This window comes from Natrix helvetica (assembly GCF_964273705.1).
Source record: "Natrix helvetica genome assembly, chromosome: 1".
NCBI classification, from domain to species: Eukaryota; Metazoa; Chordata; class Lepidosauria; order Squamata; family Natricidae; genus Natrix; species Natrix helvetica.
Window position 1 is genome coordinate 277,441,030 of NC_138548.1, and position 26,804 is coordinate 277,467,833.

General features: G+C 36.0%; 2 protein-coding genes across 6 annotated transcripts in view; both read left to right on the forward strand.

Annotated features, from left to right (window-relative positions):
- FNIP1 (folliculin interacting protein 1) overlaps nt 1-26,804 on the forward strand; it is a 543,489-nt gene that overhangs the window by 204,162 nt on the left and 312,523 nt on the right. The window lies entirely within an intron of this gene.
- The window catches only part of RAPGEF6 (Rap guanine nucleotide exchange factor 6), a 168,077-nt gene that overhangs the window by 52,007 nt on the left and 89,266 nt on the right, over nt 1-26,804 (forward strand). For all 5 annotated transcript variants that reach the window (XM_081936498.1, XM_081936495.1, XM_081936494.1 and 2 more), the window contains exons 5-6: nt 7,032-7,101; nt 15,134-15,277. In XM_081936498.1, coding sequence (XP_081792624.1) covers nt 7,032-7,101; nt 15,134-15,277 — 214 coding nt within the window. The remainder of the gene's footprint in view (nt 1-7,031; nt 7,102-15,133; nt 15,278-26,804) is intronic.

The window sequence follows — 26,804 nt, forward strand, 5'->3', positions numbered from 1 at the left end:
TTTAGGTTTTAATTGCTGCAAAATTATTTTCAAATAATTAATTAATTTTGAGCTGAATACTAGCTTCAGCAGATACAGAATGTAGTTCTTTCTTTAGTAATCTTTTAGCATTTTTATGCCTAACCTAAATCATTTATTTTAACACAATCGGCATTCGAGGATTCCATACATACCTTCGGCCAGAGTTGGATCTCATATTTCTACAACCTAGTTCGTGAATATGATCTATGACGCATGACAGAGGGGAGGAGATAGAGGGCTAAAGTTCAAATGCAATTAAGCGGAACCTAGTTTTGGTTCCGCAGGAGTACATGCCAGAATGTTGATCCTAATAAATGAATGGATTTCTTTTGAACTTTGTCTCGAGGCTCGTAAATTAATTAGGTCATCTTCTGGGAACTTCACAGAAATTTAGTAGTATATGCAAGTTCAAGGCAGTTAATAAACTTAAAGTTACATATTCTATTGTATATGATATCTGATAAAAATGGGAAATTATCATTTCTGGTTATGGTAATTTCTTGTTTTATACTCCTCACAATCATCATGATAAAGAATTTTCCAAAACCTTTTTGGTTTGGTTTCATCAAACCTATTTCTTAAAATACTGTGTATCTGTACCTCTAATAGCAGCAACCCCTCTCCACTTTTTTTGATTTTAACGGGCCCTGTTGAATGGATGGTAGATTCCACCTTTTTTCTTTTTCATTAAAAATAATGAACAATATTTACATATTATAACATAAGATGATTTTTACTCTAAAAACCAGAACCTTTTAAGAAAAATTACTTATTATTCTTAGTATTATACTTATTCGGTTACTACAATAAATGGTAAAATATTTTCTGTCCATGTGTGATTTACGCATAATAATTTGCCTTTAGACTTTTTCATATTTCACATTGTTCCTTAGTATTCAAAGTTGTTTCTTCTCTTTCCTTGATGAAATAAATAATATAATTTGAGCAGTCAATAGAATTCATTTTATATTAATTGATATAATATATCAAAATATATATTATATCAATCTTAACCAGCAAGTCCCTCTCCCTTTCCTGGAATTAGAGAAACGTTTATCTTCTTATGTTCCTATAGTTTAAATCTCATGCTTTACCACTGAAATTCTGCTGTTGAAGAAGAGGCAGAGCTTAGGGACCAGCGCCAATTTGGTGTTGAAGGTTAGTTGACTAGAGGCTTGAGCAATAAATCTGAACTAGAATTTAACATATGCTCTTGATTCTTTGCACATGGCATCTGCACATCCAACTGGAGTTTTCCTTTTCCTTGTACCCCATCCACCCACTAAAATTTTCCCAAAGGTTCTGCTAAGATATCATTTGAACCTTCCTGAAGCTATGATTGGAGCTGCTGGAGAGAAGGAGGGGGTGAGTCACAAGACAAAGACACTGAGGTGGGGACCCTTAAACTCCATATCATTTGAAGCTTCCTGAAGCTAGGATTGGAGCTGCTGGAGAGAAGGAGGGGGTGAGTCACAAGACAAAGACACTGAGGTGGGGACCCTTAAACTCCATATCATTTGAAGCTTCCTGAAGCTAGGATTGGAGCTGCTGGAGAGAAGGAGGGGGTGAGTCACAAGACAAAGACACTGAGGTGGGGGCCCGCGCGCCTAACGACGCGCGAATCATATATCTATAAACCAAAATAGCAATACATTCTGGATTAGTGTGTTTGAGATTGTGATTTTATTTATTTCAAAATGACTGGCTTAGTTCAATGTAATAGCTGTTTTGCACCTGTCTTTCGCAGTACTCTTTTCAAATTTGGATACTGTCCCCTTTGTAAACAAATTACGAGTCTACATAGGCAGATTACCTATCTAGAATCTGTAATCTGTGCTCTCCAAGCAGAAACTAGGTGTCTACGTCAGCCATTCCACTCTATGGTGAAGCCACACTATCAGCCCCCTCTGCCACAAAGATCTTGCAGGAGAAGAGCTGTCTGGACAACTGTGGGATCTGGCAGGTTGAGAGCTGTGAACCATAAACCCAAAGCTTTTGCTGTGACCCAGCAAAACAGATATAGTGCCCTTGCTGACCTTAATGGGGACACTAAAGAGATAGGTCAAGGCAGTTGTGATAATGATGACTCAAATAAGCAGGGGATCGTGGTCCAAAACGAAGAACTTTCTTCGGAAAGGCGAAAAGGGGAACCAGGTATCACACATCAGTCGCAGAAGAAGATCAAGGTATGTAAAAAGAGAAGTCACCTTCTGGTTGGTGATTCAATCGTAAGAGATGTTAATTTAGGAGAGGATAAGGAGGTTTTAAAAGAGGTCAGGTGTCTGCCAGGTGCTACTGCCAGCAGAGACAAGAGGCGTATTCTTAAGATAGTCAAGAATGCAAGTAAGGACTGTGACGTTGATGCTATTATACATCTTGGCACTAATGATCTATCCCAGAAAGATGTACTTTCTGTGCAGAATGATTTCCAGAACTTGGGGTATGAACTTAATAGTATAGGTTGTAGGCTTATCTTTTCAGAGGTTTTACCTGTATATAAGGAACAAAAAGGGAAGGGCCAGCGTGTAGCAGAGTTTAATGTTTGGCTAAAGGAGTGGTGTAAAAGGGAAGGCTTTGGTTTTATTAGTCATGAAGCCTGTAGCTGGTCCAGTGAAAAACTGTACAAAAGAGATGGGTTGCACCCATCCAAGAAAGGAACTGAGTTACTTGGCATTAAATTCACAGATTTTCTTGATAAACATTTAAACTGAAGAGCGGGGACAGAGAATTAATAGATACAGAACATCTCTGTCCCCAGCAAACTAAAATTCATAGGGTTATAAATGCATGTAACCTAGATGTGTGTGTGGGTAAGATTATCACTCCTGCTGTCAAGCAAAACCAAGCATGTAATAGTGATTGTCATACCATGTGCATGAATCACACAAGTGGCAAGAAAATAGGGGCAGTCAGGCATAATACAGGTTATGTAGACAGTAAACACAAGGTCAATCAAAATGGACTCAAATGTCTATATACCAATGCACAGAGTATGAGGAATAAACAGGGAGAATTAGAAATTCAAGTAAAAGAGGACAGATATGATATTATTGCCATTACAGAAACTTGGTGGGATGAAACTGACAAATGGAACATACAGCTAGAAGGATTTAAATTATTTAAAAGAAATAGACCAAATAAAAGAGGAGGTGGAGTTGCACTATATATAAGAAATAACTACGTCTCTACAGAAATAGAGCACAACAATAATGAGAACTATCTTGAATGCATTTGGGTCAATATTAAAGGTTGTGGGGGAAATGACATTGCCATAGGTCTATACTACAGGCCACCCAACCAAGCAGAGGAAGAAGATGAACTTTTTGCTAGTCAGCTAACTAAGGTATGTAGGAAGCACACCACAATAGTAATGGGAGATTTTAACTACCCTGACATCAACTGGGAAACAAACTCTGCACCAAGTGGAAGATCCAACAGGTTCCTAACAAACCTAGCAGACAACTTTGTTTTCCAAAAAGTAGAGAAGGAAACAAGGGGATCAGCCATACTGGACTTAATTCTCACTAACAGAGAGGAAATGATAGAAGGTGTTGAAGCCATAGGAACCCTGGGGGCAAGTGACCATGCAATATTGGAATTCAACATTATCCAAACACAAGTAGTAGAACAAAGTCAAACTAGAGTCTTGGACTTTAAGAAAGCTAATTTCAATAAACTTAGAGAGAGCTTGGGAAAAATTCCATGGATGAGAATCCTCGAGGGGAAAACAACTCGAGAAGCTTGGGAAATTTTGAAAAATGAGATTAGAAAAGCCCAGTCTAACACAATACCAATGAAGAAGAAAAACAACAGCTCCCAAAAGAAACCAGCATGGCTGCATAAACAACTATCTGACAAACTGAAAGACAAAAAAAGTAAGTATAAAAAGTGGAAGGAGGGGGACATAACTAAGGCAGAATATCAGCAAATAGCCCGAGCCTGTAAAGATGAAGTGAGGAAAGCTAAGGCTCACAATGAAGAAAGGCTTGCCACAAAAGTAAAAATTAACAAAAAAAGCTTCTTCCAACATGTTAAAAACAAGAAAAAAGTTAAGGAAACAATTGGTCCACTGCTAGGAGAAAGTGGCAAGAAGGTGACAAGCAACAGGGAGAAAGCAGAACTATTTAACTCATGTTTTGCATCTGTCTTTACACAAAGGGATAAAACAGTCCAACCTATCAAAAGCAGCACCACAAAATTAGGAACACAAATTGAAATAGGGAAGAAAATGGTAAGTGAGCACCTGTCTACCCTAGATGAGTTCAAATCACCAGGACCGGATGGATTACACCCCAGAGTTCTGAAGGAACTAGCAGACGAGATCTCAGAACCACTGAATTATATCTTTCAGAGATCCTGGAACACCGGGGAACTACCAGAGGACTGGAAAAGAGCTGATGTGGTTCCCATCTTCAAAAAAGGGAAAAAATTAGATCCAGGAAACTACAGACCTATCAGCCTAACCTCAATACCAGGAAAGATTCTGGAAAAAACAATCAAGCAACGAATTTGCGAACACCTAGAAGCAAACAAAGTAATAGCCAAAAGCCAACATGGATTTGTCAAAAACAGATCATGCCAGACTAATCTTATTGCATTCTTTGATAATGTGACAAAATTGGTGGACCAGAGGAATGCCGTTGATATAGTTTACTTGGACTTCAGTAAGGCTTTTGATAAGGTAGACCATAACCTACTACTAGATAAAGTAGAAGAATGTGGGTTAGACAGCATCACCACCAGATGGATTGGTAACTGGCTGACCAACCGCACTCAACGTGTAGTTCTCAATGGAACTGCATCTACATGGAGGGAAGTATGCAGTGGAGTACCCCAAGGCTCTGTTTTAGGCCCAGTACTCTTCAACATCTTCATCAATGATCTGGATGAGGGAATAAATGGGGAACTCATCAAATTTGCAGATGATACCAAGCTGGCAGGAATAGCCAACACTCCAGAAGATAGGCTTAAGATACAGAAGGATCTTGACAAACTTGAACATTGGGCACTATCTAATAAAATGAAATTCAATGGTGAAAAGAGTAAGGTTCTACATTTAGGCAACAAAAACGGAATGCACAGGTACAGTATAGGTGATACCATACTCAGTAGTAGTAACTGTGAAAGGGATCTTGGAGTCCTAGTGGACAACCATTTAAATATGAGCCAGCAGTGTGCAGCAGCTGCCAAAAAAGCCAACACAGTTCTAGGCTGCATCAACAGAGGGATAGAATCAAGATCACGTGAAGTGTTAATACCACTTTATAATGCCTTGGTAAGGCCACACTTGGAATACTGCATTCAGTTCTGGTCGCCACGATGTAAAAAAGATGTGGAGACTCTAGAAAGAGTGCAGAGAAGAGCAACAAAGATGATTAGGGGCCTGGAGTCTAAAACATATGAAGAACGGTTGCAGGAACTGGGTATGTTTAGCTTAAGAGAAAGAAGGACTAGGGGAGACATGATAGCATTATTCCAATATCTCAGAGGTTGCCACAAAGAAGAGGGAGTCAAACTATTCTCCAAAGCACCTGAGGGTAGAACAAGAAGCAATGGGTGGAAACTAATCAAGGAGAGAAGCAATTTAGAACTGAGGAGGAATTTCCTGACAGTGAGAACAATTAATCAGTGGAACAGCTTGCCTCCAGAAGTTGTGAATGCCCCAACACTGGAAGTCTTTAAGAAGATGTTGGATAGCTATTTGTCTGAAACGGTATAGGGTTTCCTGCCTAGGCAGGGGGTTGGACTAGAAGACCTCCAAGGTCCCTTCCAACTCTACTATTGTATTGTATTGTATTGTAAGAGCTGAAGCTATTTTACTGGGAATGTACCCAGATATTATGGGGAAAAGGAGGGAACTTAATTTGCTATTTTGTGTTTGCTTTATTTCCCTCTTACCTCATTATACATTCTATTATACAAGGCATGCTTTCCATATATTTATCTCAAACTAATTTTACAGTCATCTAATGCAGCTATAGAAGCTGATATCATACTGTAGTATAAGACATGAGACTTTCTGTTGGTTTTGCTGATACATTTGCTGATACAGTTGTATGAGGTTTAATTCGTTTTTAAGGGTATAGGATATTCGTCTTTTGTATTCGTCTTAATGACACACCTGTACACCGCCCCGAGTCCCTTCGGGGAGAGGGGGCGGTCTATAAATACTGAAAATAAATAAATAAATAAATTTTAATATTACTTTTTATGTGTAACTTTGACTCTTGGTGACTCCCTGGATAGGTCCCTGCAATCTTGGCAAGATTTTGGAAGTGGTTTGTCATTGTCTCCTTCCTAGGGCTAAGACTTTATCAAGGTCACCAGCTGGCTTTGTACATAAGATGCAGAGGTGGTATTCAGCAGGTTCTGACCAGTTCTGGAGAACTGATAGTGGAAATTCTGAGTAGTTCGGAGAACCAGTAAATACCACCTCTGACTTGCCCCGCCCCCATCTATTCTCTGTCTCCTGAGTCGCAGCTGATTGGGAGGGAATGGGGATTTTGCAGTAACCTTCTCCTGGAGTGGGGAGGGAATGGAGAATTTACAGTATCCTTCCCCTGCCACGCCCACCAAGTCATGCCCACCGAGCCACACCACGCTCACCAAGCCATACCCACAGAACTGGTAGTAAAAAATTTTTGAATGCCACAACTGGTAAGATGGGACTAGAACTTGCGGTCTCCCAGTTTCTAGCCTAATGCTTTAACCATACATCAAACTACCTGTCATCAATACGATTATCTCTCTATTTTGCTTTTATTTTTTGTAACTTTTATAGCATATAGCCCCATTTTGCATAATGTTTCTGGATGCTTTTCTAAATTGATGTTTTAATGAATTGTATAAAACGTATTAAAATGTTAAGTTGCTCCTTAAAATAGTGATATGGAATATAATGCAAGATACCTTTTTGTTTTGCACAATACTTTACTATTACTACATTTTGTTTCTGTCCTGCCTACTTACTATGTAGTGTGGAGTTTACACTTTCCCATTTTTCTTCACAGCTTTGGCAAGCAATCTGGAGGAAAACGAGGTTGTGAATGCATTGTGTTGGAACCTTCAGAAATGATCGTGGTAAGGACCATTCTTTGAAATAATTGCTTGAGGAAGAAGGAATTATTCATTTTACCTTCTTGTGGCTATGGGTACAGAAAGGTATCTCATGAATCTGTGCTTTTCACTGATTTGTTCTATTTTCTATTAGTAATTTCTTGCATGAGCTCTGAATGTTTTTAAAGGAATACATATGCCATACATATTATATCAGTGTTCTAAGCATATCTTGCTTTCTATTGGCCTATATGGATATGTGTATGTGTATATGTATATATGTATGTATACCTATGTATGTATAAACATACATTTATACATACATACATAGTTTAATTTTGATGTTGTTAGACACCCATAATTGTATTGCAACGAGATGGGTGGCAAATAAATTTAATAACTTCCCTCACTCCCTTTTAAGAAATGTGTGTAAGAAAAGTAATGTTTGCATTATTATAGTGGAAAGATAAGTATTCTATAACTTAATCTAAGATTTTGAGCCGTGGTGACATTAATAGTTAGGATGCAGTTCTGCTGGCTACTTCTGTTAACTACTGGCTGCCGGCTCAAGGTTGACTCAGCCTTCCGTCCTTCTGAGGTCGGTAAAATGAGAACCCACATTGTTGGGGGCAATATGCTGACTGTAAACTGCTTAGAGGGGGCTGTAAAGCACTGTAAAGCAGTATATACCTTATTTTTCAGAGTATAAGATGCACCGGAGTATAAGACGCATCAAGGTTTTGAAGAGGCAAATTAAGAAAAAAAAAGTTTTGCATTCTGTTTTTTGTGAAAACAGGCCCGTTTTTTTTCAAAAAAGGGGCATGAATAACCCTTAGGAGGCTTGTAGAGTGCTCCTGAGGGGTGTGTGTGTGCAAAGATGAGCAAGAAATGCCCTGTTTTTCACAAAAATGCGCCCATTTTTTGCCAAAAAAAGGGGCATGGATAGCCTTTAGGAAGCTTATAGAGTGCTCCTGGGAGTTTGGGGGGCAAAATTAAGCAAGAAACAGCCTGTTTTTTGCTCATTTCTGCCCTCCCCCAGCCGCCAGGAGCTCTCTGGAAGCCTTCATAAGGCTATGCACGGCCATTTTGGTGAAGGGGCGGGGTTTCTGGAGGCAAAAAATGCTGTATTCAGTGTATAAGATGCACCCAGATTTTCAGCCTCTTTTTTTGAGGGAAAAAGGTGTGTCTTATACTCCGAAAAATACGATAAGTCTACATGCTATTGCTATTAATCTGAAATTTTACATCTTAAAAAAACTAACTTTAACATTACATTGGTTTTTAAAAAGAATGTCATTTGAAATCACTTGTTAGTTGTTTTGCATAGCATATTCTACCATATGCAGTATCTAGAAAACATTATTTTATAGAATTTAAGGCAAAGATACTGTTACAAGATTTCTAAACTTTTTTTTAATGTTTGTAGTTTAATAGTTCTGACAATATCTGAAGGAAGCAGGTGGACGTACTTCTATAGTTCTTGATAACAATCCATTGTGTTTGCTTTTCTGGTAACAACCATGCTTAATATTTTGCTTTCAGATTACATAGCCTCTATCTGGAATTTTGCTATGATGTAGTCACATGAGAACCTGAGAACAATGAAGTGCACAAAATAATAGTGTATGATTCATGAAGATTCTTAGATCCCTAATTTTTCACACTCATATATTTATCCTGAAGATGTTCTTAATATTTTGTAGTTTTAGATAAATAGTTCTCATGGGACTGACTACTAGAAGTGAACGAATAATATTAAGCAACACAGTGATCTTGGGAAAAAGATTTTATATATTATTATAGCAAATGATGATGATGATGTATCTGAATGACATTGGTATTAGCATATATAAGATGGAGGGGTTCGTTCTCTCTCTCCCTCCCTCCCTCCCTCCCTCCCTCTCCCTCTCTCTCTCTTGAGTAATTAGTTCTTATAAACTGGACAGTGACTGAATGTGTCAGAATTCTGAATATGTGGGGTGAGGAACCTGGAAAGAAATACTGTATATGGTTAAAGTCCTGAACTAACATCAAGGACCTAGGTTTAAGTCTACTCTCAGTGACAAACGTTCACTTGGTGAATTTGGACCAGTCCCTCTCTCTTTGTCTAATCTATCTTCACAGGGAGATAGTTACAGTGGTGCTTCAAAGTCTTTGAACCCTTTTAAATTTTCAACATTTCTCTATAATATCTAAATAAGATCCTAAAATATATTAAAGTATCTATCTATCTATCATCTATCTATCATCTATCTATCTATCTATCTATCTATCTATCTATCTATCTATCTATCTATCTATCTATCTATCTATCTATCTATCATCTATCATCTATCTATCATCTATCTGTCTGTCTGTCTGTCTGTCTGTCTGTCTGTCTGTCTGTCTGTCTGTCTGTCTGTCTGTCTGTCTATCTATCTATCTATCTATCTATCTATCTATCTATCTATCTATCTATCTATGCTGGTCTTGTTGTATTCGGTTCTTTTTCCATGTAAGATTGAGATTGTCTTGACAACGTTTCGGCGAGGTCTCACCGCCATCTTCAGGATGGTGTTTTCGGCTTAAAGCATAGTTGGAGCTGCCATCTTTCTATAAATCTTGGTGGGGATGTGTGGAGTGCTGGCTTGGTTTCAGTTAGTGGATTGATTGGCTGTGTGGTTGTATCATGATTGATAGATTGGTGCTGATTGGTGCTGGCTGTGTGTCCGTTGTTGTTTTGTGTTGTAACGGCCTGGGTGGTGGGTGGGGCTCGTTTGTTGACTAGGGCTGGTTTCCAGCTGTTTAGTAGGCAGGAGGTACCGTCACGTTTATTCATGTTGTGGGGGTGTTTCTCTATTTCGATAGCTTCCATAATTATTCTTTTGTTGAAGTGTTCAGTTTTGGAGATTAATTTGGTTCCTTCAAAATTAATTTCATGTCCTCTAGCTTTAAGGTGCTGGAAAAGGGAGGAAGTTTTTTCTTTTTTTCTTACTGCGTTCTTGTGTTCTACGATGCTTGCATTTGTTCTCCTGTTTGTTTGTCCTATGTATGTTGCAGGGCAGATTTTGCATGGTATTTCGTAGACTCCTTGGTTTTCTAGCTGGATTTTGTCTTTGGGGTTTCTTAAGATGTTGGCTATTTTTTGGTCAGTGTTGAAGGCTGTCTTGATATTGTGTTTATGGAGAATTTTGCTGATTTTATCTCTGGTGCCTTTGATGTAAGGGAGGAAGGCGATGCCGTTGTCCTGTTCTGTGTCTAGGTTCTTGTGGGGAGTCTCCCTTTGGATTAGGTTGGTAATTGTTTTCTTTGGAATCCGTTGGAGATTAATACATTTGTGAGAGTGTGTAATTCAGTTTTCAGGTGGTCTTTGTTGGCTAGGCGTTTGCTTGTTTGCTTCTATTAGATATGTTGATGACACTTTCGTGATTTGGCCACACGGGAAAGAAAAACTGCCTACACCCCAAAATACAATTCACTATGGAAATAGAAGCAAACAACCAACTTCCCTTTTTGGATGTCCTAATCTACAAAAAACCCAATGGCTCCCTAGGACACACCATGTACTGGAAATATATATATTTCCAGTAGAGAGAGAATCTGGCAAGTCTGAAGGTACAAATCCCGATCTTCTGCCACTTTTAACTGCTGGATCAATTAGGGCGGGTCTTCCAAATGTTCTTTGGTCTTTGAAGAATTGGGTAAGATTGTTATAGCTGCAATAACAGAATCAATAACTGCCTTTGTGAATGCATCATTTAAAAGAGATCTAAAATAAGAGATCAAAGAGGAGGTGAAAAATAACCGAAGGATCTGCAGAACAACTGGGTAGAGAGATAAAAAATAGTCAAAGTGGAAATTTTGAAAATAGAAATAGTAAACGCAGAGGAAGTGCAAATATTAAATCGATGAAAAAGATTCAGATAATTGAGAAAGAATCTTGTTTGACATCCGGAGTACCTATAGAACAACTTGGAGATTATTGTAAGGAGATATGCTTTGAAGCCATAATAATTTTTTTTAAGATGGGAGGAAGAAAATATAGAAAGCGATCAGGTATAACAGTATTTCAATATCAAATTAACAATTAATAGTCACAGAAGAGTATTACAGAAGAGAAAGGAATACAAAATTGACTTGTTTAATCAGGGATAAGGTATTAAGCACATTTATAAAATAGTGAAAACACTTTATGGACTTTTTATTGAAAGTGGATAGAACACAACTAATGATTTTTGGATCTACCAATCAAAAAAGCATTGATCTCAAAATAAATGTTCTATGTATGTCAAAGAGGAGGTGGAGCGATGTTAAGTCTCTTGCTGAGAAGATCTTAGGGAATAACTTAAATTTTTGTGTACATGTTTCCTATTTTTCTGCGCTTTCTATTTTTTCTCTTGTCTTATTTTGTCTTATTTATTATTTTTAAAATCTTTAATACATTAATTTTAAAAACACAAAATAATTGTTCAATCTTTCCCAGCCTGCAGAGTATCGGTCATAGTTTTTCAGAGATTTTCTCAGATATCTCCTTTATTTGAGTCATGACTCATTACAATACAATACAATACAATAGTAGAGTTGGAAGGGACCTTGGAGGTCTTCTAGTCCAACCCTCTGCCTAGGCAGGAAACCCTATACCGTTTCAGACAAATAGCTATCCAACATCTTCTTAAAGACTTCCAGTGTTGGGGCATTCACAACTTCTGGAGGCAAGCTGTTCCACTGATTAATTGTTCTAACTGTCAGGAAATTTCTCCTCAGTTCTAAGTTGCTTCTCTCCTTGATTAGTTTCCACCCATTGCTTCTTGTTCTACCCTCAGGTGCTTTGGAGAATAGTTTGACTCCCTCTTCTTTGTGGCAACCTCTGAGATATTGGAACAATGCTATCATGTCTCCCCTAGTCCTTCTTTCTCTTAAGCTAAACATACCCAGTTCTTGCAACCGTTCTTCATATGTTTTAGTCTCCAGTCCCCTAATCATCTTTGTTGCTCTTCTCTGCACTCTTTCTAGAGTCTCCACATCTTTTTTACATCGTGGCGACCAGAACTGAATGCAGTATTCCAAGTGTGGCCTTACCAAGGCATTATAAAGTGGTATTAACACTTCACGTGATCTTGATTCTATCCCTCTGTTGATGCAGCCTAGAACTGTGTTGGCTTTTTTGGCAGCTGCTGCACACTGCTGGCTCATATTTAAATGGTTGTCCACTAGGACTCCAAGATCCCTTTCACAGTTATTACTACTGAGGAAGGTATCACCTATATTACAATAGACTTGCATTGTGAAGGTCAGACTTTTCCAGCGAATGCCCAATATTCTATTCTTAATTTAAGTCAGGATCTCCCATACTCATATCTGGTTACCATCCCCTTATTAAAAGACCTTAATTTCCCATTCAAATGAACTGAAAATCTTAAGATGTTCATCTACTTCTGTGACATGTAGCTTTGGATCATTTTCCTCAATAAATAAATGAACCAGTATAATGTTGTTACTTATTCGTTTAAGTAAATTATCGTTAACTAGTTTTAAGTCATATTTTTGCAGAAATATTGAACATTCAAAAGGGTTCACAAACTTTTAAGCACATCTATCTATCTATCTATCTATCATCCATCTATCTATCTATCTATATCTATCTATCTATCTATCTATCTATCTGTCTATCATCTATCTATCAATAGTGCTAAGTTTTTAATTAATTAATTAAACATTTGCATGGCTGCCCAACTTAAACACAACTCTGGGTGGCTCAAAGCAATAAAATAAATAACTATAAAATAAAAAACAACAAACCCAGCATCTGAACCATCCCCTTGGGATTCCCAACAACCAGCTTTAGATATCCTTATTCTGTACAGGGTGAAAAAAAAAAACTGGGATGAAGGTGTTCCATAAGGTTTCTACTTCCAAGGTCCCACTAGATGGCAAAATTTCATGGAATGTACCTATCCTATCCTATGTGGTAGGATGGGTAGCTACACTCAGATAAAGGCAGTTCTGCCTGTTTGTTATATTTTGGTTCTAAATGAAAGATGGAATATCTAATATTTACTTATCTACTAAGTAAATAAGTACTTAAGTAGGAGCTGAAGGAGAAGATAGAAGAGTGTATGAGATATAAATATAAAATGTATGAAGTATAAATACAAATATACTATTGAAGACATGAACAAAAAAAAACATGGAGTAAAAACATTGCATATCAATTTTCAAGTGTGTCTGTTTTTTTTCATAATGTTACAAGGTTCCTTGATAGTAATTACAAAGTGATTATATAGTAAATTGCTATATATCATAAAGAGCAAATACACATTCATATGCAACCTGAGAATTTGCTGGAAGATTTTATGAGTTATTTCATGGGTTTTTTTTTGACATTGGGGGTTTCCCTGCAAGGCAAGGTATTATTAATTGGAAATTACTATATTTTCAGTGTTCACGAAGCACAGAATCAGAGTTAGAAGCGATTTCCTGACTCATGTAGTTCAATCTTCTTTGGAAAGTTTTGAAACAGAATTATAGTTCTGATAATATCTCTGATAATTGCCTAGCTACCCGTTCTCAAAGGTTTTGTAAAAGGATCAACAGCGTATGATATATATGATGTTTCAAGTACAGTAAACTGTATTTTGCAACCATATTTGTATGTTATGTTGTCTTTTGAATTCTGGGCTCTGTTGTAGCAACCAGGATAGCCTCTTGCATGACATTATGACAGCATGTTATGTAGCATGAGAACTAGCCTGAAGATAACTAGAGGTACATCTGCAATGATATTTAGAACTAAATAAAACAATGAGTAATTTGATGGATTAAAAGTATGCTTATTTTTAAATAAAAGAAGTAAGTAAGAATATGATTTGCTGAAATAATTTACATAATTAATATATATATATATATTATTTATAAGTATAATCTTGATTGTCATTGTACTTAAATACAACAAAAGTATTATATTTATAAACTTCTGGGGAAAGCACTTGGATATTTTAGTGTCAGTGTATATTCTCTGATAAATGGATAAATACATTGCTGTTGTCATAAATGGATCATTCCTGAAATAACTATTATGTTTTATTCAGTCTTTTTCAAAGATTTGCATTTTTAAGATTCATTAACTTAGTGGAAGTCATTTAGGTGTCTGTTTAATTCACTGTTTGAAATCAGTTGTTTCTGCAGATGCTAACTTAGTGGCTATCTAATAAAGGTTTCAAAAATTTAACCATATAGTAATCACAACAAAACATAGAACTCTCATTAAATTCCTGGGTAAAAGACTTGGCAATGAAAGGAATTTTTCCTATTTTGAAAATAATTATACAAATATATTTACTTTTAGCCTTTAAAATCTTCACATTACAAAAAATTAAGGAAAGCTTGTTTTGAAATATATATGTATATATATATATATATTGCTGCATATTTCTTACACATATTTGAATTATCTCATGTCTCCTTTTGTTAATTCTTTGTATATATGTGTTTGTCTCCGCTCTTTCCGGCTGAGAGTTCCAAAGGAAATGTGAATGTAGACTTTCTTTTTATAGCATAAATGAACATGAAAAAGAACAAGTTATCAACATTGCTCAAATTTAGTTCAAACCTTTTATGATTTGTATGTCATGAAACAAACTAGAGGCAGTATTCTAGCTTTATATGAAGTGAATCTGTTATTTTTTACTTCAACATGTGGTTTACAAATATAACTTTGTAGCAAACAATAATAACTGTCATAATAGTATAGTTTATTTTTGTCTAGGTAGCCATTTTAAGTATATAGAACTGTTCAAATACAGTGAACGGTTTTTATAGATACGTAGTGTTACTTAGGTTTTTCTTTTCTTTTTAAACAACACTGCTTCCCGGAAGGAAATTGTGGCCTCTCAGCTCATTGTAGTGAGTAATTGAAGAAGTGTTGCTTTAGTTTCAGGAACTTGTGTGGATTTCTTATGACACAGTCACAGTACTAACTCATGCTGAGCCTGCCTTCATGAATTTTTTAAACTTACATAGACTTTCAGTGATATGGAAGAACTGGATGTTTAATCAGGATCCTGAACATGTGTTCCAGGTAGATAATTCAAAAGAGAATGAAGACAATATCTTGCAGAGGGAACTGCCTCTTCGACAATCTCGCCGGAGGTTTCGGAAGATTAATCAGAGGGGAGAACGTCAGACCATCACAGATAATGTGGATGTTAGTAGCTACCTTTCCGTGAGTGTATTTCCTCTACTGTTAATTATTTACCCACCTCTATTCATCGCTCACTGTGTTTGATTTTCTGTTGGAACAAATGAAGAGATATATAAAATTACATAATTTTTTTGGATTTCATAAAATTAGAATCATAGAATGTTAGTTAATCTTTCAAAGCAACTGTAGGTCTCTCAGATTCATTCGAATGCTCTATAAACTCTAAAGATCAACATTACGGCAATTTATTACTTTTGGACAATGAGAGCTTTTACATTGAAATGTGTTTAAAAATATTTTGTGGAAGTTTAGCTACCATGAAGAAAATTCATGCTGAGCCCGGTAAATCATTTGTTTGTGTTGAATGAGCTATAATTTCAATTTAATAGTGTATTTCTTTTTGTCCTAGTTTGTAATGTCTTTCAGCATCATAGAAAAACAATAACTTCTGACAAATCAAATTGTAATGAATTTCCAAGATTGTTTACCTTCCATCAGCCTAACGCAGAGACCCAAAAGCTAGTTTTAAAATTGCTCAGATTGATCAGGAATGAAATTAGACAAATCTTTATAAAAACAATTTTTTAAAATGTTAAAACTTACTTAAAAACAGACAAGAAATTGAAACTGCTTCTCTTCCAAACCATCTTGGACTGAGATGAATTCTCAAGTTGTTCTAGGGATTGATTTATAGAATAAGAAAGCACTTACTTTTAGTCTGTTTTTGCAGATATTAGAAGTTTGCTGATTGTTCATGTTTCAAAAAGAACATTTCATAAGGGGGAGGTATTTTTAATGTGCATTTTTATCCCTATAATGCATAGAATATTTCTTCATAAATGTACCTTATTTTAATTATCATTGATCATTAAAAGATATATTGAAGGTGATGCAAATTTATTCAGTTATTTGTATATTATATTTCAGTCTTTCAGCAGTAGCTGATAATTCCTTTTTTACTTGTATATGATTATATTTATATTCCTCATTTCTTCTAATATATGCCCTCCACCATTTGGGGTTGTTGGGCACTTGTTGCATTTGGAGAATATGTCCTGAGTACTCTGCTGATACACCTTGCTTGTTTACAAAAAAGATATTTTCAAACTAAGTGCTGTTTAACCTGTCAATCCTTTTCTAAAGAGAAGCCATAGGGCTACTTTAAAGCCTAGAGGAATTTTCAGAAGCAGGGTGTTGTTGGTTATTGGTTCTTTGCTTTGCAGTATTCCAGCTTCTAAAAGGGAGAAGATTTCAAAGTACGCATAAATTAAGAAACATATGGATTGTTCAACCATTGCAAGAGAATTCCAGAATTTTAGAGTTTATCCCAGAAGCATCCTTCCTTTATTAGATAGCATACATATTCTAATAAGGGGCACATCCATCATACATGCAAAAACAATTTTGAAAATTACCTTGTTTCATTTAAAACTGCTTTCTTAAATTTAAGCCCTTAAATTTCAACTTTGTTCAACGATCAAAGGAACTGAAAGGATATAAATATGTTTTTCTCAGGCTTCCCAGAGTTCTTGCACATTGGGGTGGAATATAAATACTATTAAGCAAATGAATAAAAACTCATTTCTTCCAGATACATTGGAATTGATATTAACCAAATTCCCAGTGACTAGCAGTACTAAACTCTATTAAACCTTCTAGATTAGATAAAGCTTCTTTAGACTATGTAGCTGAGACACACACACACACACACACACACACACACACAAACATCTTTATGTACCAATTAATATATTAAATCAGATACTTATAACACACTAAGCTAATTTCAAATAAATTATTACTTTAGGATCATATCCATCCATGCATTCATCCATTCAAACTACAACTGTTAGTTTCTTAATGATCATTTATTTTAAAAACAGTAGAAGATGAGATGTTTTAAAAATGTTTTAATATATTAAGATATAAATGTACTAAGATTTTTTTCCTTGAATGCATTTGATATTTTGAATGTGTTTTCTCAATAGCCTTTTATGTAGAAATAGCTTTTTGCGTTGGTTATTCTTTTTCTCCTGTTTGTATTAGTACTTATAAATTAGATTTATGTTAGGTTTCCTTTATTGGTTAACTTACCCAAATACATTTAATTTTAATAGCATTGCAGGCTTGTATGAGAATGATTGTGAAAGTAAATAGAAATTATTCCTAGCAGAAAAGTTACAAGTGGCTACAGTATTTTGTTTACAAAAAGAGAGGAGGAGGAGGGAAGAAAAAGAGAGTAAGAAAGCAATGATGAAGCAAACTTAGGTTGTAATAAAGATGTATATAATTATGAACATGTGGAGAAATGGTGTAGTGCATTACTGGCAGTTTTAAGGCATGTTATATAATCATTTTTAAGAAAGGTAATTTCTTATAATATTGAATAATGCTGTTGAATGTATGCTCTTATGATAACTTAGCAATTGCTGTTTCATGGGTAATTTATTTCAATTTTCTTCATTTCAGTTGACCTATTCTCAGCTTTATTGTTTAAAAAATAGCTGTTTTTAACTGACCATCTATTTTTGAAAAAAAACCTGAGAAACGAAAAAATAATGTTCTTTTTGTTTTCCTTCCAAAATCTTTTTGGGTCATCTCATGTTCTTGCTCATCTCACCTGAGCTCAACATGTAATTAAAAGGACTTCAGTTGTATACCAATTCAGGCTTTTATTTGTGGTTTGTGATAATATTGCATTAAAATGATGTTCAAATTTGTTTACAAAAGAAAGACATAACTGTTATCAAGAAATTTCCCAAGCAGCATAACAATGGTTATTTACTTTAGTATGCCATCTCTAAAAATTTCAGTTGTTGTTACCTAAGTGCTTATATGGAAAAAAGTGTTTGTTTTGACTTGTATATAACAAAACATTGCATGGGAATGCTGCAAAATTATGTGGTTGAGTATTTTCTATTGATTGAGCAGAGTGGGCAGAGCCTTCCATTTTTTAAAAACATACTTGCTGGCTTAACATCATATGTGGAGAGCTGATAGTCCTGTCTGTCATGGTGTTAACTGATGTTGTCATCTGTTTACAGGAAGCTGCTTTTCTAGTTGAATGCCAGACTACTGATTCAAAAGCAACATATCAGATATTTAAAAAAAAACAGTTTAAGAATAGGCATTTCATTGACAAGTTAATAAGAAATTCTCTTTCCTTTTAGTAGTTTATTTCTGAAAGAAACAAGTACCATGAAATCATTTTAAAGAAGTTGGGTATTTGTTACTAGAACAGAAGAGGGAAGCCTGGATCACACTTTAAATTAGTCATGAAAGAGCAATTGCATGCCCCCTTTTTACTATCGGAGGTATCGTGATTTCATTTATTTTAATATGTGACTAATGTTACTCAAATATATTTTAGTTCATTGCCTCATTAAAAATAACTCTCTACATTCTTAATGCATATATACATTCCTTAAGAGAGAAAATTCAATCACATTTGATTCAAATATATTGAAAAAAATGGAACATCTTTATTGCTATATAGTCCAGATCGTTAGTCAAAATATATGGAGGCCTTGGACTGTCTGAGTTGATTTTTTGTTTGTTTGCTTGCAGAAGTTTCATTGCCCAAATGAAGTAACGTCATATTACCTGGTTTCATAATGAAATGTCTCCATGCAACCAACCAAACATACATACACGGCACCAAGCACTCTACAGTGGAACCCTGAGGGGCATTCTCTTCTGTTTAAACAGAGGAGTTTGTTGTGCTCAGTGCATAACATGCAAAAACCATTCCCATTCTCAATATGGAGCTTGAGACAGTACAATAATATACTCCCTGGAAAACATATTAATTAATTAATTATTTTAAAATGTGTCTGGTTTTTCCAATCAGCGTTCTACTCAGGAAAATCATTCTGCTGTGTTTTCCTGTTAGGAATTGTTGATGTCTATTTGAATCAAAATGCCTTATATCAGAGATATAAGTATTAAAGTGAAATAGGTTTTATTTTTCTTTAAAAAAACAGTGTACATTAAGTTTCAGATGTAAAAAAAACACCTATATTTTTGAATAAAAAAACTTTTTCTTAAATAAGTTTTTGCATGCTAAATATCATGATTAAAGTTATATGGAGAGTGTAGGACTAATTCGCGTTGGTTTTGCCAAAAAGTAATTAGTAATGGCAAATCATTCAGTGCTGAAGACCTAATACAGTGATTGCAAACCTTGTTGTCCTCGTGTGTCAAAAGCATGCACGTGTGTGTGCCAGCATGCATGTATGTGCTCACACTCGTAATGCAATGCTCATGTGACACTCCCCCATACACGCATGCATGACCCCCCATGCCCCATTTTGGGCCTCCCTGAAGCCGCCTGGGACCAAAAATGGGCTGTGGGGGGGCACCACACTCCCCCCACCCCCACACATGCACACACAAACCTCCCGCATGCATGGTGCAGCTGATGCTAAATTCTTTTAATGAAGGCTTATTCCTTTATATGTTTCACTATTTTTGGTATATAGTACTTTGTCTTTTGTGTAGAACAGGTGTTAAACTCCAGTTTCATGTATTTTCCCCTCCTTTTTTTAAAAGAAGGAGTCACATGGGCTGTGTTCCAGTTCTCAGAAATAGATGCTGACCTATCTTAGAATGTATTATATTTTCGAAGTTGAGGAAGGATGTTCATTTCTCTGTTTCTGACTTTGCAATCTTTGCAAAACTGAAAGAAATAGGGAATTTGATACGTAGAAGTGAAAAAGTAATGTGCATACATTTCCCAAAGCATCTTCATTTTAATTTGAATGCAATTGTGTTTGGAATTATATATCTAGTTTACTCTAGCTTAGTAATTACTGAAAATAAAATATTTCTAAGTCTAAGAAATAGGACTGAAAATCCAATGTTCTGTCATTTATGAATCATATGCATTGCCTTGCTTTGTGAATGTCATCCAGCCATAGTTTCATCCTGCCCTTGTTTCCATATTATTTCTATTATGCACTTGAGTACCAATTCTAATTATATGGTGTCTTTATGTGGACATGGAACTGGTGTTATGTTAAATTGATAGTTGCCTAAGGAATGAAATGTACCATATTTTTCAGACTATAAGATGCTCCGGATTCCTAGGTTTTGGGGAGGAAATCAAGAAAAAAAATCTATCTCTGCCTCCCAGCAATTTACTATCTAGAGCAGTGATGGCTAACCTTTTCCCCATCGCGTGTCATAAGTGGGGGGGGGAGCGCAGGGAGGTCATGTGTGGGTGTGCCCCCCCTGCCCACGTGTGACCCCTCACATGCACATGCATGCGTGACCTCTGGCCACCCACCCTTCTTTTGGCGCATGATGGACCAGTTTTTCACCCTCCCTAGGCTCCAGAGGCTTTCTAGGAGCCTTCCTCGCTCCCGTGGAAGACCTCCAGAGGCTTCAGGAGGCTTCCACGAAGGTGCAGGAGGGCAAAAAAATGGCCCTCTGAGCAAAGAGGAAGTCTATTCCTGAATTTCTGCTTTGTCTGTAGGGCCATTTTTTGTGCTCTGACCCCTCCAGAGAATGAAAAACAGCCCAACACGCAAACCAGAAGTCTGTTTGTGCCTTGGATTGTTTTTTGCCCTCCGGAGGCTTCAGAGAAGCCTCCGGAGGGTGAAAAACCACCAAATAAAAGGCCAAAGTCAGCTGGCCAGCACATGCATGCACACTGGAGCTGACAGGGCAACACCTCGCGTGCCCTAACAAATGACTCCACGTGCCACCTGTGACACGTATGCCATAGGTTTACCATCACAGTCCTAGAGCAAACAGCCTGGTCAGATTCAGCACAGCTTGGTTTAGCACAAGCAGCTGATTGGAAGTTGGATCTGCCTCCTGGAATACTACCTATCAGCTGTTCCAGGCTGCAGGGCATCGCCACCGCCCATCATTGCCATCACCGCCCATCGCTGTGGCCACCTATCACTGCCTCTGTGTGCTCCATTTTCGACCTCTGCATGTCCAGTTTTTGGCCTGGCTGTTTGCTGCAAGGAGGCAAATTGCTGGGAGGCTGAGGCTGAAGGGTGGGCTCCAGCTTTGGCAACATGTTTTGTATAATACACACGTGGGGGGGGGGGGAGGGAACGTGTGTCTTATACACCAAAAAATACAGTACTTGGCCTGGCTTCAATTTGTCTTTCTCACAGAGACCTTCTTTAAATCAGCTTCTGTGCATGTTTGTTCTCATTTAAAGTTAATGTACTGTACTGTACTGTATACTATACTATACTGTACTGTATACTATACTGTACTATACTATAGTATACTATACTATACAATGCAATACAATACAATACAATACAATACAATACACTATATAGAGCTAATATAATATAGCTATGCAACATTTGCATAGCTCATATTTATATATGTAAGGAGATGTCCAATATCAATTGTGAGGAGCACTTTAAATCAAATACACTTGTTTCTGGAATCATGGCATTCTGGAATAAAGACACAGCTTCTCTCAGGAATGGCCGGCATGCTTTAAGACTAGCTTTACAAAATTTGACACATCTTTTCCTCTTTGATTGCAAAGTGCTGCATTGCCCTAATAAAATAAAATAAAATTGCTTCCACATCACATGGAACATTTTCATGACACAAATGGATAGCAGCTCAATTGAAACTCTTTATGTCATGCACAAAACACTCTGTGATGAATTGTCCTATACTAAGATAGCATGATGAATGTCTAAAAAAAAGGAATCACATTGTGTTTTTTTTACATATGGTAAACACTCTGTTCACATGTATTGGCTTAAAACCGTATCCACTAATTTTACCTAATAATTTCCAATCAGCTAGGCAAAAGATAGTTCATACAAAAACAAAACACCCTGTCATATGGACTGTAATCAGAGTTTCTTGGAATTATGCCCTGTAAAAGGGCTTCTTGTAATGTATCACAGATGTAGAACTGCAAATTGATCTAGCAAATGCTAATTTAGACTATCAAAGCATGAAAATGTAATTTCTGTACACCCAACCAGCTTGTTACAGAAGGCTCCAGCTCTGTCCAAGTATTGGAGTGCTTTTTTTCAAGGCCCAACTCTTGTCATTCTATCTACATTGGTAGAGAATTCAGTAAAGTGCCATCTAATGAAAATGGTTGCCCTTGTGGAACAGGATCAGGGAAAACTATTGGTCATTGTTCCTTTTGTATGGAACTTTATATGCAACATGATTAATTGTATTATTTTACCTTTTGAGGCACTGAGAAGCTTGTTATAATTTTCTCCTTCCACTGACATGAGTTTTTATGCCATCTTCCAAGCAGCCAAATTTTGTGTTGTGTTTTGCGTAGAATTCTTGGTAATACTTAAAAAAAGAATCTGTTAATAAATGATGTTAGATGATACTTCCATTACAGTTTAAATATGCCATATCTATATGATATTTGAAGGATGGTCATATAATATTTTTTTAATTTTTTAAAAATATACGATAACAGTATTATTTATACCCAGAAGGAGATTTAGTTCCTTTCATTAGCTAAGTCTTACTCAGAGGTTTGAGAGATTGGCAGTGTTTCAAAAGAAAATGTAGACTTTTCTTCATTTAGATTTAGGGGGAAAATATGAAATTGGTATATGCTAATAATTTTTCTTCTAGTCTCTGAAGATTTTCAGTCATCCAGGTCATGGTTGTCCCAAAGATGCTTTTTCAAGAGGCAACTGTACTTTCTTGTTTTTATCTTTGAAGCTGTTTTGCTTCTCAATTGATGGACTATATTCCTTGCAGAAAGCTGGTTAATATCATCCTTTTAGAGAGGCACTTGAAGATTTATCAGTGTCCTCAGGGTCACCTGAGTAGTGCAAATTGTTCCTGTAGTCTGCATTTTTTTGGGGAAATCCGTGTATACTCCCACACCATTTGAAGGGTGTTCATTCCAATGTGCATGGCTAAAGGTCTATGGAGATTCTCACTCATTCTGGTCATGATTGTCCCAAAGGTACTTTTTCATAAGGCAACTGGACTTTCTTGTTTTTTCTTTAAAGATGTTTTGCTTCTCATCCAAGAAACTTCTTTAGCTCTGACTGGACGGTTGGAATGGAAGGATTTTTTTCTTCTAATGAATTTGCCTGAATAAAAGCAAAGGTTAATCAGTGTTCACTCTAAACCAGGCAAGCAGATGCTCAAGTCATATCTTTAAGCAGCGGTTGATTTGGTCTGGACAAATTTGGCCTAAGAGGACTATATTTTTGAAAAATAGCATGCAACATACTTTACATGTTTTCAAATTATTTTTTTAAAAATTGAAAAGTTGTATCTTGTTCTCTCCTTTGCTTTGTCTTCTCTTTCCCTTTGCTTTGTTTCCTTTGTTTTGACTTTTCTTCCCCAGTATCATTCAGTGGGAATTCCTTTGCTGTGTAGCCCGACAGAAGAGAAGTCTCCCCTTCCTTTCTCTTTCTTTTCCTTTCTTCTTTGCTTTCTGTTTTGCTTCCCTCTTTCTTTGCTGCTGCTGCTCAGTCTTAATCTCTTTTGGTTTGGAGCCCAGGAGATTATTTTTGGGCTTCAACCTATTTCCTGGATGAAAGGCTCCTTCCCTCCCTCCCACCCTCCTTCTTTCCCCCCTCCCTCCCTCCCGCCCTCCCTAATGTGTTAATGCATCATTTTTGACAGTGAGCAGGCAACTGTGTCTCATGACTGGGCATGTGAGGGCCACAAACAGTATGCATGCAACTTAGAGGGAACATTGCTGCCCTATGCTTTTATTTTGTATATATTTTTATACTTTTGCTATTTTAATTCCTCTGCCTGTGTTCTGCTAAAACAAGCCTTTGAACCTGCAAGTTATTAATTTAAAATTGATTAAATAATTTTAATTTTCAGTAACATTCTTAAGAGGAATTCAATGTTACTTACAAAAAGGTGTAAGTAATGTAAGAAATCACTTGTTTGTTCATATGGCGTATGGGTATGGTTAATACATGAATCTACAGTGAATGAAGTAAATCAGATGGAATTTATGCAGCTATAAATGTCAAATACTCTAAATAAGAAAAGACTTTTTAAATATATAGTATATTACCTGTGAGAAGAAAAGAAGTTTACAATGCCTAGAGGGAAATTGAATCTATGGTCCTTTTTTATTGTTCCCTCTGTATCTCCAGTTCTATTTTTAGAAGCTTACATCATTTTTGTTCTAGTGACAGCCTCTTGCTTACATTTCCCCTCCTGTCTCTCTCCCTCCCCTTTTTTTCCTTTTCCCTCAGGATAGGTTATATGTTTCTACTATTATTGATTTATACCATTATTTTGGTAGGATTTTTAGACCATAGAATGCTGTAACTGCAGTGAAATTGAACACACATTCCTTGTTTAATATTGGATCATAATAGTATTATAATAAAGAAGAAATTGTGGAAAGCTCATTGGGATATTTTTAATAATTTTGTTACAAAGCCTTGCAATAGTAATAGTTTTTTTAAAAAAATGCAATGATTATAATTCTAACCTTTCTTGAAAACAAAATAATTTGAGATAGAGAAGCTTAAATGATGTAGATGTTTTAGCTGTTCTAAATCACAGAAGATACAGTGCATAGTGGAGATGCTGCCAGATGTTGTCCCATCTGCCAGTAATAATTTTCACCATTGGCCCTTTCTCTTCCAGAACACATTTCAAAATGACACTTGTATATGTTACAATAAACTTTTGATAACCTTCTTTGTCATTAAAATGTTAAGCACTTCTGTTTGCCAAACTATAAAGATTTTTACATTGCATGTCATTCAGCTTGCTAATTATCAGGTGCTGTGAGTCTTTAACTTCTGGAATTCCATTTCGAGCATAATGGCTTACTGAAACTATAGTACTATTTGCTGTATAGATCCAGAAATTTCATATATATAGTGTATCCTCATTTTTCTTTTGGAATTGTTTTTTCATATGGAGAAATTCTAATAAAAATATTAAAAATATGAGCAAATATTTGAAATACCTGGAGTTTATTAAAATACAATCTAGAATGAAAATTAACAGCTTGACTTCTGTCTTTCTGCCTATGCATCCATCCATATCTAATGTAGACTCTTGAGCTTCTTCTTTTTTAAGTTCATTATATTTTTAAATGAATAAAGTATACAGTTTGCATTTGTAACTTTATTAAATTATTTATTTATTTGTTGACAGGCTTAGTATAGCACATTGTATCTTTAAAGTTAGACTTATTTACTTGAAATAAATCGTACAAAATATTTGTTACTTCCTTTGCAAATACATTTTGATCATTTTACATTTGCTCACAATATACAATTTGTTCATAAAATTTTGGCTTGGTAATGTTAAAAAAATAATTTCTAAAGCTTCTAGTCTAGCACAGAATTAGGTTAGTCTTACCCCCTGCACATAGCTGTTAGGCTGGCAGTGTTGCATGTAAAATCTTCCCCAGGGAGTTGCAGTAGCTGCAGTCTGATTTGTAAGAAAGGGAAAAGGATGATGTCATCTTCACTTAAAGGGGAAATAGAATTTTCACCCATTATTGGGCTCACAGTTATAGTAGCTGTGAAATATTGCATTCATGCCATACTCTTTAGTGGACTGAATTGCATGACACAATAAAACATTTTTAAAAGGCAATTTTTAGGCTATACGTTGCATTTGCTAATATTTAGGTAATAGACGAAGTTATGTTTTATTTAACCAAGTTATATTTAGGAAGAACTGTATATTGCTAAATAATTACCTTAAGTTATTGGAGACATGGTACTCTGCTTAGGTGTTCTATGTGAAAGTTCGGAACAGTTTCACAGAACTCTTTATTTAAACAGAGTTGCTACTATAGTGAGGATGGTTTTGCTTTTTCTTATGAACAAAAACATTTTTCTAAATGTTGATTGTTCTATGATATTCTCAATTATTGGAAGGAGAGGGGAGAGGGGAGAGGGAGGGAGGGAGGGAGGGAGGGAGGGAGGGAGGGAGGGAGGGAGGGAGAGAGAGAGAGAGAGAGAGAGAGAGAGAGAGAGAGAGAGAGAGAGAGAGAGAGAGAGATATCCCTTGAATAAAATATTTAGACACATATCCCCTCTCAGCAGTCTAAAGAAATACCAAGTGGGTATTAATTAAAAAAAAGATTTTTTTCATTCATGAAAATATCTGTTGGATTGAAGAGCTTCCAAGAAAGACACTCTTGATATGACCATTTCCTGTTTTTTGTGCCAGATAATGAAATCTAAAACATTTTTTTAATCAGGTGATCAAATATGTGCATGTTGATCATTGGAAAACTGAGAGCATTGTTACGTTTTTAGAAGATACAAATGAAATTAATCTCAAATTGATGTGAATTTGCGAATGAATGGCATTTATTACCCACCATGAAATGTCCTGCTTTGATCATTAAAGTATTGTCAATCTGTCTTTAGGATTCAGATGAAATATGAACACTTGGTCAATACTTGAGTTTCGAATAAGAAATAAAAAAAAATGCTTCCAGAAATAAAAGTGCTTATTTAATGCAAAACCTGGATTTTGTGCTTTTGTCGGCAACAGTTTTTTTAAACTTGTAGCTACAGTGTTCATGTATTTCCCTCTTAACTGATTGCACAGAAGATATGTA